The sequence below is a fragment of the Gracilinanus agilis genome, chromosome 5 (genome assembly GCF_016433145.1).
Source record: "Gracilinanus agilis isolate LMUSP501 chromosome 5, AgileGrace, whole genome shotgun sequence".
In the NCBI taxonomy this organism is placed as follows: domain Eukaryota; kingdom Metazoa; phylum Chordata; class Mammalia; order Didelphimorphia; family Didelphidae; genus Gracilinanus; species Gracilinanus agilis.
The window spans coordinates 290,246,306-290,260,053 of NC_058134.1; the positions used below are offsets into that span (position 1 = coordinate 290,246,306).

General features: G+C 39.5%; 1 protein-coding gene across 9 annotated transcripts in view; it reads right to left on the minus strand.

The window, feature by feature from the left end:
- SCN8A (sodium voltage-gated channel alpha subunit 8) overlaps positions 1-13,748 on the minus strand; it is a 133,702-nt gene that overhangs the window by 53,833 nt on the left and 66,121 nt on the right. For all 9 annotated transcript variants that reach the window (XM_044678706.1, XM_044678704.1, XM_044678700.1 and 6 more), the window contains one exon: positions 10,701-10,836. In XM_044678706.1, the coding sequence (XP_044534641.1) occupies positions 10,701-10,836 (136 nt within the window). The remainder of the gene's footprint in view (positions 1-10,700; positions 10,837-13,748) is intronic.

Sequence of the window (13,748 nt, forward strand, 5' to 3'; positions counted from 1 at the left end):
ATTGACTATTCTCCTCTTTTTGTTACCTTTTACAATTTGCTGGGCATGAGATAAAACCTCAAAGCTATTTTGATTTGCATTTCTCTTAATATTAGTGATATATATAACTACAGGAAAGGGGAGGAAGAGGGAAAGGAGACAACATGAATCATGTAACCTTGGGAAACATGTGTAGATTTGTTACTGGAATAAAATAACAAAAATTTAAAAAATAATAAACAAAAAATATTAGTGACATAGAGATTCTTCATCTGTCTCCATGCCTTAGTAGTGTTTGGAATTTTTCCACTCTCACCTCTATCTCTCAGAATTTCTGGCTTCTGTGGCTGCTAGGTGGCTCAGTAGGTAGAGAGACAGACCTAGGGATGGGAGTTCCTCGGTTCAAATTTGACACTTTCTGGCTGTGTGATCTTGGGCAAGTCACTTACCCTCAACTGCATAGCCCTTACTGCTCTGCTGTCTTGGAACCAATACTCAGTGTCAATTCTAAGACAGAAGATAACATTTAAAAAAGAAAAAACAACCCATGGAATTCTATGTTTCCTTCAAAACTTTGCTCAAAAGCCATCTTCTACTATGGGCCTTTCCTATCCATTCTCCCCACTCCCAGCTATTAGTGCCTTTTCTTGAAAGATACCTTCCATTTACTCTGAATGTTCACATAATCCTCTCTAATATAAGTTCTTTGAAGCAAGTAATATGTTTTAGCTTTTTCTTTGTATCTTTAACATAAAGTCTAGCAGTTTAATTGATATAACACTGAATCTATAAATTAATTTAAGTAGCATTTTTATATTTATTATGCTGGTACAACTGAACATATAGGAAAGGAATTCCAAGTAGAGTGAATAAAAACACAGAAATGAAAGCCTGATATAGTTTGGGAAAAACAGGAAGTTTTTCAGTTTGGCTAAAAGTATGTGCTGGGGTACAGCATTATATAGATTGGGATTAGATTTCAAGAGAAACTGAAAGACAACTACAGAGTTGGGAATTTATCTTGTATCAGGGAATCACTTAAAATATCTGAGAAGAAAATGGTAAATCAAAATGGTGTCTTTTTTTTTAATGGTGTATTAACATTAATACAGCAGGCCTGTTCATGAGGTATTTCAGGGAAAAAAGTAATTGTGGAAAATGGGAGAGGAGCTAGAAGATTATAGATTATCAATTGATTGAAAAGCACTTATTAACTAACTAGTGTGTGTGTCAGGCCCTATGCTAAGTGCTCAGGATACAAAAATGGCAAAAGATAGTCACTGCTCTCAAGCATCTCACAGTTGAATGAGGGAGACAACATGCATACAACTATGTACAAACAAGATATAGACAAGATAGATATGAACAAATATTCTGATTTGTAGAAAAGATGAAAAGTTGGCTCATGGAAATAACAGAATGGTAAATTCAGAGTCAGCAAAACTCTTGAATGGTTTATCAAATAGATGGTTTATGAGCAAGAAAAGGATTTAAGCTAACTTCATTTCCTTTTTTGAAAGGGTTACCATGCTGACAGAGCAGTAAAAACAATGAATCTTGATTTTAGTTAGGTATTTAACTACATCTCCCACATATTATGTATAAAATGGAGATATGTGGGTTGGTACACCTAGGTAGATTTGTAGCTGGTTAAATAACTATATCAAAAGAGAATTTATGGGAGGTAGAGACAAGATGGTGGAGTAGAAAGAAGCAAGTAAGCTTCCCTCCACAAACTTCTTGAAACAGATCTAGAAAATACACCAGATCAAATCCTGCTAAGCAAAATTCAGAAAGTCACAGAGAGTCATTTGTCCAGTACAGTGTGGCATAAAGAGACAGAAGGGAGGTCTATGTACACTGGGGATGAGCTAGTCTAGCCAGAGGCACACCATATTTTACAGAGCATTTCAAAGTCAAGGGAGAGGCTACACACCAAGGTAAAAGGAGGTCCCAGACTGAGGAAGGGTACCACCAGACCCATACTGGTGTCACTGCAACAGAGATAGGTGCCAACTGGCAGTCTGGTAGCCCACTACCAATTTCCAGGTCATAGATCCTGGATGGAATGAGAAAGTAACCTGTGCAAGGGAAAGGCATTCCTGGGTAGGGAGGCCTTGAGCTGTATACAGGGAAAGGAGGAACTTCAAAAGCCAGCGACAGCAGTGGTATAGCTTAAACCTCAGGCACAGAGCAGGGTTCCATTTTTATCATCTAATCCAGCTTGCAGAGGAATAACTAAGGCAGGAAACCAAGACAAAAGAGAAGTCTACAATTCTGCTGCCCAGAACCAAAAGAACTTTCCAAGAAGATGATAGGGACTAAGTCCAGAAGTAGTTTACTTTTACATGGATCCAAAACCAGATCAGGAAGTTGCAGAACTCAAACTAGGGATGCAGCAAACTGCAGTAGAAGAAAAGAATTTTTCCAAAACATCTATAAGCAATATCTCAGAGCAAAACATAGCCTGGACCAAAGTTTAACTAGAATTCCTGGAAAATATGAAGCAAGAGTTTTTAAAAGAATTTAAGATGTTTTTATAAATGAAATGAAATTGAGGAAAAAATGAGAAAAGAAATGAGTGCTATGGAAGAAAGAATTGTAAAAGGAATTAACAGCTTGACACAAGATGTATAAAATCTTGACCAAGCAAGAAACTCCCTGGAGATGAAAATGAACCAAAAAGAAACATATAACTCCATGAGGCAACAAGAAATATTTTTTAAGTCAAAAGGCTGAAAAAATAAAAGAAAATATAAGGTATCTCATATAAAAAACAATTGACATGAAAAACAAATCAAGGAGAAAGAAAATTAAGAATCATTGGACTATCTGAATATTATAAAATAATGTGTAAATGTATAAATGTATAAAAGGAAAAAGGGAGAGACCAGAGATCATATTATAAGAAATATCAAAAGAAATTGCCCAGATTTCTAGAACCAGAGGACAAAGGAGAAAGTGAAGGAACCCACTGGTTACCTCCTAGGAGAAATGTCAAAATGAAAATTCCTGGGAACATCATAGCCAAAATCCAGAGATCCCAGGTAAAAAAAATAGTTTAAGCAGCCAGAAAGAAAGCACTGAGCAATCAGTCAGGATTACACATGATATAGCAGCCACCATTATAAAGAAACAGAGAACTTGGAATACAACACAAGGTGAAGAATATGAGCTTACCGCCAAAAATAATTTATCCAGCAAAACTGAGTATAATGCTACAGGGGAAAAAATAGACCCTTAATGAAAGAGAAGCCTTCCAAGCATTCTGGATAAAAAAAAGACCAGAGCTCTGGAGAAGTCTGAAGTTTAAACACAGGAATAAAGAGAAACACAACAAGACAAATATGAATGAACCATGATAAAGAGCTAAACAAGGATGAATTATTTATATTATAGTTAGATAAGGCCCATGAGTGGTTCTGTTATGTCTTGATAATCTTAAGAATGGAAAGAGAGGAGAAGAAGAATACACTGGGGGATGGAGGAAGGGAAAGGAAGGAGTATGACAAGTAGACCTCTATACAAACAAGGAGGAGGAAGTGGGGGAATGGCTGATATCCAGAAATCACAGTCATCTGAACTAGTTAAAAAAAGAAAGAAGATACACATAGGTGAGCACATAATACATTTCACTCAAAAGAAAAATAGGACAGAAAGGAGAAGAGTGAGGCAGGGAAATAAGAAAGAAGCTACATTAAAGGAGGGATAGGTTCTAAGGAAAAAAATACACAAAAATACTTATATCTCTTTTGGAGGTGACAAAGAAGAGTGATCTGAGGGGGTACCTGTAAACTAAGGAATGGATGAACAAATGATAGAATATAAATATTAGGGAATAACTATCATCCTAGACCAGAGATTCCCAAAGTGGGCGCCACCACCCCCTGGTGGGTGCTGCAGTGATCCAGGGAGGGCGGTGATGGCCATAGGTGCATTTGGGGGTGGTGAATAAATGTAAGGGGGCGGTGATAGTATGTGACAGGGGGCACTAAGTAATATTTTTTCTGGAAAGGGGGCGGTAGGCCAAAAAAGTTTGGGAACCACTGTCTTAGACCATTATCAGCATAATGATCAGCTAGGATTCCAGAAGATTAAGGATGAAATAGGCCTCTGAATGAATGATGAAAAGAACTCAGAATGTAGAATGAGAAATATTTTTTGGATATGGCCATTTGTAAATTTTTTTCATTGACAATGCATGTTTCTAGTGGGTTTTGTTTTTCATGTATTCTCAAAAGGAGAAGGGGTCAAAATCGGGTAGAAGGGTGAGAATATCTTGGCTAAATAAAATAAATATTAAAAATCAAACAAAAAACCCAAAACATTAATGGATTGATGTGAACTTGAAGATAAGTTTCTAATTAGGGATCACAGGGTCCTATCCTAAAAGGCATTTTACAAACAGTTTGGATGAAAATAAGGCAAGAATGTTTGTCAAATTTGTGGATAACACAAAACTGAGAAGGTTTAATTCATATGACCACAAATTTATGGTGGAAAGGGTCCTTAGAGACCCTAATGTACAGATGATGAAACTGAGGCCCCAAAAGGTTATGTAATTTGTCCAATTAATTAACCAAGTGACAGACTCAGATTCCAAAATATATCATTGTGGTAGGACAATGAGCTCATACTAAGGAAGAAGAAGTTTAACAGAGATAAATGTATTAGGCTAAAAAATTATTATGTAAGTAGAGAATATGGGATAGAGATGAAATTGACTACAGTTTAGATGAAAAAGACCTGGAAATTTTAGTTGGTCACAGGCTCAGATTGCTAAAAAGTAAGAAAAAAGCAACCAACCACCTCAAAGCAATTGTAATTCATTTTGAAAGAATGATGTTCCCAAATTTTGTGATCTTTGCTATATAGTTATCTCCCCTTTTCCGTGTTTCAGTTATCCAAAGTCTGCTGGGGAGAGTGAGACACAGGGCTCCTCTCTCATTAGGTCAGTTGTGCTTCATTTGGAGGGTTGTTGTTGTTGTTGTTGTTGTTGTTGTTGTTGTTGTTTTTGGGGGGGGGGGTTGTAGCAGGCCACAGAGCTGAAGGCCAGGAGAATGGAGATTTAACATATGTGGGAAGGGAATTCCCCTCCTTTTGTTTTATGTCACACTCAGCAACCTGGAAGTCATTTATCATTGAGATGTGCAGGTACAGACAAAGCCCTCAGAGAAAGGAAGTTGAAACCAACAAGGTTGGAAACTGATCTTACAGGCACTGCCCAGGGGGGAAATTAAGGAACTATGATTGGTTCCTGAGATGTGACAAGGGAGAGCTAGTGGGTGGAGAAAACTGCTTATAGATGAGACCAACACTCGCTCTTGTGCTTTTTTGGCTGGAGGTTGGAACCTAAAGGAACCCCTGTTGGTAGTGAACTTCAATCCATCAGAACAGCAGATAGAGTATTAAGCTAAGCAACTCTTTACCTCTTTCCTACATTTTCCTTTCTTTACTATCACTACTTTGATGTAATAAAGTTACTAAAACTACTAGTGGCCTCATAATTTAATTTTAACTATCACACATATATGTTAAAAGTTAAAGCAAGGGATATATATATAAACCCTGTATAGGGCTGCGTACTATCCAGTTTCAGGCATCCCCTGGGGAGGGGTGGGTGGGTCTTGGAATGTATTCCTCACAGATAATGGGGTAATACTATACCATATTGCATAATAATGCATAATGTACTTTTTTGTTACTGTATTTGATGTTGGTGATGTCTAACTGTGTGTTTATTTTATCAATTAAAGTTTATTAAGAAAATATAAGTACTAAAAAATAATATTATATATGGGGTGAACAGGTATTTGCATATATCTGCAATTTTAGCAACCCAAAATAGGGCCTGAAACATGTTCCCCATGGATACAGAGGCTTAATTGTATTAGAATTATACCTGGTTCTGGAATCACAGGTTAAGAGGGGCAGGGACAAATTATAACATGTCCAAAGGAGGGTGACCAGGAAGGCAATACAGTTGTAGCAGAAGAGCTATGCAGGGTGCTGGTCTTGGAGTCAAGGAGACCTGAGTTCAAATCCTATTTCAGATACTTAATAGCTAGATAACCCTGGGCAAATCACTAAGCCTCCCTCAGTTTCAGTTTCTTCATCTATAAAAATGGGGATAATAATAAAAGCATCTACTTCACAGGGTTGCAGTGAGCATCAAGTGAGATAATATATGCAAAGCATTTTGCACACCTTAAAACATTATGTAAACACTAGTTATTAAAAGCTATTTATTTCTTGTGACCTTGACCAACTCTCTCTTTGGACTCATCGATGAGTCTCCTTGGTGGTGAAGGGCTTGGACTTGGTGATCTCTAAGTTTCCTTCCAGTTCTCAATCCAATACTCCTAAATCTGGAGGCCACGTCATATAAGACATAGCAGAAGGAGTTGGGGGTATTTAGTCTGGAGAAGGAAAGGTGTGGGCAGGAGAAGGACATGATGGCTGTCTTAAAATCACTGGAGAACTGTCACATATAAAGAAAACAGATGTTTCATGTGACTTCTGTGGGAAGAACTAGCTTTACATGGAGGAGTTACTATGATGCAAATTTTACCTCCATATAAGGAAGAACATTTTACCAGAATTATCCAATGATCACACAAGCTGCTTTGAAGAACAGCAAGCTTCCTGTGAACGGAATGGTACAGGCAGAGAGAGGCTGGATAACTCTGTGTTAGGGATAGATAGATAGAAATAGAAAGAGAGACAGACAGACAGAGACAGAGACAGAGAGAGACAGAGACAGAGAATTGGATGCTAAGCCAGTCAGGCTGCTGACAATTCTTCCTCTGTCTTCTTAGGCCTCAGCCTACAGACTGAGTTAGCCAAAGAATACAAGATCTAACCACTAGATGGTATTCTCCAGGAGGTTCAATTTTGAAAGCTGGATTGTCTTTGGAACAAGATATTATTTCTATAGGAATGAATTTATAGGCTTTTTTATTCCCAGTGCAAATGAGAGAAATTTGATATTTGGAAAAAAGATTCTCTGCTATTTTACCAAAAACAAATCAAGTCTACCTTTCCTCATTCTGACCATGAGGTGCTCATGTTAGTAGCTTTTAGGTGAAGTAGTTTTGACTGGGATTTCTGATTGGCTGCCTAGTTGCTAGGAAAATGGTTGCCTTGGTTCGACAGATTTTAGGGCCACAGTGAGTGCCATGTGGGAGTCTGCGTGGGGAAGGAAGTCTGTTTAAAAAAAAACAACCTTGCTTTGGCTTCCTTTCCTTAGTACTCACCCCCCCCCCCAAGGTAAATATAGTTTTTTTCCCAAAAAAGAAGGGGAAAAAAGGTTCTCATTTCCATAAATTCTTATAGTACATATTTGGAACTCTGGGTCCATTCCCTTTTTTTTTTTTTTTTTTTTAATTCTCTAAAGTCTGCTGTTTGCTGGCATGTGGAGGCTGGAGAATGAGGTAGTGACTTCTCGTTTCAGAGTTGCAACAGTGCATGGTAAGTTTGAATCTGGCTCTTTACTGGGTTGGAGATGGGAGTAGGAGGTTCCTGTTTCCTAAAGAAATGTAAAGGGGATTCCAGAGGGTATCCTTTAGCTTCTTTGTCCATGTTCATTGGGAATGGAGATTTTGCAGCCTAGGCTAATTTTCCCTTGTTTTTGTCACAATAAGAGCATTTGGAGTTGTGAGTTTGGAGAGAATCCAGAGGAATTGGGAGATTTATTAAATGACTCACAACCTTGCAAACAGTCACTCGCCCCCATATGCCTAGGATGGCTAAGAATTTGGCTTGGAAGGAATGGGCAAGCAGATGTATAAGTGAGATGTTCCACATACAGGTTGGGGGTGATTCTCTCACTTTGCCTTGGGTATTTTCAGAGGCAGATGCAGCTTTTAGACCTATTGGGAAGGATGTCCTTAGCTATAGTCATGGCCCCCCAATTCATTTAGGGTCATGGCTTTTGAAGGTCCTAGTCAAACAGATGATGCCAACAGTAGCTATGGCAGGATACTTCTGGATGGTCTAATAAAAGATCAACAATAAGAAATAATTCTGCCTTCTACTCCCTACTCCTCTTACCACTAATTTTTTCCTTTCTCCTATACTGTCCTGGCATTCAACATGCTTCCATTTCATTCGATAAACATAATATGTATACAGGTAGGTAATAACAAGCAGTTTTAAGAGGGAGAGGGCATTAGCAATCATGAAAGAGAGAGAGAGAAAGAGGCAGAGAGAGACAGAGACAGAGACAGAGACAGAGACAGAGACAGAGAAAGAGACAGAGACAGAGAGAGGGAGTGGTGTTAGGTCAGAGAAGGCTTCGTGGAAGTGCTACCCAAGTTGAGCCTTGAAGGAAAGTAAGGATTCTTAGAGGCAGAGATGGAGAGGGAGAGTATTCCATGTAAATGTAAATACAAAAAAGTGGGAGATGGAATGCAAGGTTTAGGGACTAGCTAGTACTACAGTTTGGCTGGAAGGTAGATTATAGAAAGAGAGTATGAGATATAAGGAGAAAGTCAGACAGGAGTCAGATTATGAAGGGATTTAAATGCCAACTTTGCATTTTAACCTTGAGGCTAGTAAAGCACTACTGGAGAGTGTTTTTTGAAAAGGAGAGTAACAGGGTCAGCCTTATTCCATAGAAAAATGATTCAGCTTGTGTAGGGGATAGGTTAGTAAAGCAGGGACACCAATCAGAAGACTTTTCTTCCAAGCAAGAAATGATGGAAGGCCTGAATTAGGGATGTGGCCACATGAGTAGACAAAGGATGATGGATAGTATAAAGGCAGTCAGTGAACAAGTATTTGCCAGGTGCCAGGAACTCTACTGAACACAAACAGTCTCCACTTCAAGGAACTTACAGCCCAGTAGGGGAGATGACACACAATTACTTTCAAACAAAACATAAGCAGGATAAATTGGAGATGCTCAGCAGAGGGAGCACATTAGTACAAAGCATGTGTTCTTATAGAAGGTAGGATTTTGGGGCCAAGAGCATTACAGGCATGGGGGCTAGTCAGTGCAAAAGAATAGAGTCAGCAGACAGATTATTTTGGCTTGAGAGGAAGTCACTTGTCAGCAGATTGCAGAGCTCATGGGCAGGGCTGACTGAGGCATAGAGTGAAGTGGGGCGGTCGCTGGAAAATGATTTTCACCTCAGCAGACAGCAACTCTGAGTCATAGACTTCATGCCTGTGAACAGATTAGAGTTTGGAGCAAGCCCTGGGTTCCTGAGCATGAAGGGCCTGGAAATCAAGATCTTTTAATGACCCAGGATCTCTGGCAGATGGGAGTGAGTCTCTACATCGAGTTAGTTCACTTTTTGAACCTCAGTGCAGGTCTTTACATTGCTCTCTGTTAAATTTTGTCATATTAGACCATTTGTCCACCATTCTAACTAATTGGAATGTCTTCAGATATGGATGTCTTTATTCAAATCACTGAGGAAATGGGAGGGAGGAAGGGGGGGGAAGAAGGAAGGGAGGAAGGAGCCTTGAAGGATATGACTGACAAGATGCTTCTAATGGAAGACTCATTACATCATAAGGGTAAATCCCTAGGCACCCCTCTGTGCCCCAAGTAATGACACATAAGAACTCCCCAATACATGGTGTCCAAGCACTGACAGAATTGTCAGTCTAGCAGGTCTAGCAATGAGAGAAGGCTATTAGCTTCACCTTCCCTGTTCCCAAAACAAATGTATTTATGGGTATGGTGGGGGACAGTTCAAGAGGGACAATTTTATTTTGTTTTTTGTTTTTTTTTTTAACCCTTAACTTCTGTGTATTGACTTATAGGTGGAAGAGTGGTAAGGGTAGGCAATGGGGGTCAAGTGACTTGCCCAGGGTCACACAGCTGGGAAGTGTCTGAGGCCGGATTTGAACCTAGGACCTCCCTGTCTCTAGGCCTGGCTCTCAATCCACTGAGCTACCCAGCTGCCCCAAGAGGGACAATTTTAGATGCAATCAAATTGCACAGGTACATTCTTAGGGGGAAATCCTAATGATTATAGGCAGTCAGAAGGAAATGGGTGTGGGAAGGATATCTGAGGAAGAGATGCTATCTTTCATTGCCTCTTTGTCCTGCCTCATTTTGTTCTTCCAAATGCTCAGTCCTCCATTCTAATTTATTTATTTGTTTTTCTAAACCTTTACATTCTATCTTAGTGCCAATTCTAAGATAGAAGAGCAGCAAGGGCTAGGCAAATGGAGTTAAGTGATTTGCCCAGGAAGTGTCTGAGGCCACATTTGAACCTAGGTCCAGGCCTGGTACTCTATCTACTGTGCCACCTAGCTGCCCCTCCCTTCTAATTTACTCATAAGAAAGATGGCACAAAGGAGAAAGAGAATTGGGCCTAGTGTAGGAAGTGGAGTCAAAGCCTGCCTCTGACACTGACCAACAAGCAGTAGCATAATGGGTAGGTATCAGTAAGATAGGCAATAATACCTATTAAGCTATTGAGGTGGGAAAATTACTTTTGAAACTATAAGGCACAATATAAATGTGAGATTAGCTAGGACATTGTGAAGTAAGTGCCAGATAAATGGGAATTCTCAGGAGGTCCTTGTTTAACACCCCCCTGTCAGAGCAAGACAGCGGCCCTGGGGATCCAGTGCACAGAAGCACAGAGACAGAGCTCGGGCTGGTCTGCACAAATACATGCCCCTGGCTCAAGCTCTACAACACATCCACTTCCCACATGTGCCTGCCAAAACTGGCAGGCTCTCAGTCCCAGAATACATACCTTCTACCAGTGTATTTGTAACAACACTCATGAGACTGTTGACTCTGTCCTTCCTTCCATATGAAGCATTCAGCTGATTCATAGAGACTAAGAGTGATCCGGGGCCTTTCTTCTTAATTTCCACTTCAGTGGTTGCCTGCAAAATTAGCAAGTCAGGTGAGTGAGGCCCTTTAACACTGAGGGCAGGCCTTACTGGACAGACACACCAAAGTGTTAGCATGAGTTCATCTCCTAATCTGGTTCTAGATCTCTACAGGCTAAGTCTGTGGACACTGGGTCTTCAGCAGATCAAGGAGACTAAGTTTATTGGGGGGGGGGTCCCTGGGGAATTTGTTTCATCCTTAGGGGAAACCAGGAATCTAGTTAGGTCTAGGCTACCCAGAGACCACTGAACAAAACTTTTGGGAAATAAAATGGATAAACCAATTTAGTTTCTTTGAGAGTCATTAGACTAGGATAACTAATCCAGACTTTGCACTAGTCTAGGTAACCTATGGCCTAGTCCCAACAGATTAGATGCCACACAGACTTTCCATTACCTGATCTCAAGGTGTTTCATTAGAAATGTATCAGTTTTGGATATATGTATAAGAAGTCAAATTCTTATATCATGTAAATTTTTCTTAGCTTCCATCTTGGCCCCCGATCTTACCAAATATCTTTGGTTTCATTTCCATCAAGTATGGAAAAACTGTAACTACTGGCAAATTCTTGGTCAACAATTGCTCTACCACTGCAATGATTGTTATAACTATTACAATCAAGTCAGTCCATCTAAAATATCTACTTAATCTGGAATGTGAGGAAATAGGGACAAAACAAACATATTTTTAAAAATACTTATTTAGTTTTTAACAAGAGCTGTAAAACTTATCTTGCTTCTCCCTTGACACTAGAAAAAGGAAAGAGAAGGTGCTGGAAGTGACTGCCAAATCCAAACAATGTTACTGGAACTGCTCCATGATCAAATACCAACAAAATGGAAAATTCTAAGAAACTCATCATTGACCCATTCTCCAGTAACACATGTTCCATGCCTGTCCTATGGGAGGTATTAGTGTGGATGGGAAAGACATGAAGTTTGCAGCTCAGCTTTCCTTATTAGCTCTTTTTAATCTGACACTTCACTATCCAAACTGGCTTCCAGGATGGCTCAAAATACAAATAATATGTCCTCTGTTCTTACTGTAGCTCATGTCCAGCACAGCATGAGAATCTTTAATGAGACCCATCCAAAGTACAGAGAAGGGAAAGGCTCGCAGAGGGTTGGAGGGCCTTTACCATGTTGAAAGGAAATATAGCTTTAATACGGTTCTAGCTTTAATAAAAGTTCTAGCTTTAATATACATTTGATTGATTGTTTTGAGGTCACTAGGAAGATGTTTTCTAGCACATGTTAGGTTTGTCACTTAATATTTGCATGACATAGGCCAAATTACTTCAATTCTCTGAGACTCAAATTCCATGTGTATAAAATTGAGCTAGAGGACCTCTACGTCTCTTCTTTTAGTTTTAAATATATGATCTGATAAAGAAAAATTATTGCCTCTGGAACTCTGATGTTCAAATATTTGTACACATATGAATGATGTGTGCTTATATATGTGTGTTCTTATTCTACACACACACACACACACACACACGCTCTTGTTGTTATTCCACCCTTTAATGTCAATTCTAAGACAGAAGACCAGCAAGTGCTAGAAAATCAAGGTTAAGTGATATCTCCAGGGTCACAGCAGCTAGGAAGCAACTGAGGCCAGTGATCTATCCACTGTGCTACCTAGTGGCCCTCATTAATGATCTATATTAAGTATCAAAGGTAACCACAAAGTGGATTTCTCTGAATAAATCCTCCTTTGTCATTCCTAATGCCTGCACTAAGGCACACGATTTCCAATGCCATAGAAATAGAAACCGGGATAACCTGATGACCAGCTCCCTCTCCTTCCTTCTCTTTCTTCTCTACAATAGTCATTTTTAAATGACCATAGAAAATATTATATAGTAAAATCTAATCTTTGACCTTATTAACTAAGACTTACTAAACCATTACTTCCAAACATCTATAATGCTGACCGTAATTCCTGTCCACAAAGGTAACCCTGAGCTACTAGAAGATTCTCAATGATTTTTCTGATCAGCATGAGAGCTCTGAGCAGCTCCATTTCTGACTTGAGCTGATTTGTTCCTCCTTAAGCAGCTCAGGTGGCTCCCTTTCTCTAAGGGGCTCATTATAATGGCATAGAACTTAAGTGCTGAGACTGTCAGCAACCACTGCAGCTCAGAACTTCCCAGCTATCAGGCAGATAGCTGGGAACACAGGTGTGTACCTCCATATCCAGCAGTTGTACCCCTTCTATGAGAAAATAAAGGAGTATTATAGGGAGGCAGCTAGGTGTCTCAAAATAGATTCAGGCCTAGAGATAGGAGGTCCTGGATTCAAATCTGGCCTCAGACACTTCCTAGTTGTGACTGGGCAAGTCACTTAATCCCCATTGCCTAGCCCTTACCACTCTTCTGCCCTGCAACCAATATATAGTACTGATTCTAAGACTGAAGGTAAGGGTTTAAAAAAAAAGAGTATTACAGAAAGAATATGTGAAGTCACCTACTACAGCCCCACAATCTGTTTCCTGATGATAGTAGACATATTTGCTTCCAAACACAAAGAAAGTAAAATCACTGCGAACTCGAATTCTTCAGTAATTTTACTAATGTACTTTCCAGAAGAGAAAAACTAGAGAAAGTAATCCATTTCTTCCAAAACCAAGTGCAAATTTTTACTGAAATGTAAAAAGCCTTTGAAGTCTTAGGTAGTCCTATTTCCTGAGCAAATTGGCATTTTCTCTGCACCTTATAGTCTTAAGAGTTTCCTAGAGCATTGAGAAGTTAAGTGACTTGCCCAGAATCACACAACCAGTTTGTATGAGATATCAAACTTGAAATCAGGTCTTTCTGGGTTAGTGCGCGCACGCGCTCTCTCTCTCTCTCTCTCTCTCTCTCTCTCTCTCTCTCTCTCTCTCTCTCTCTCTCTCTCTCTCTCTC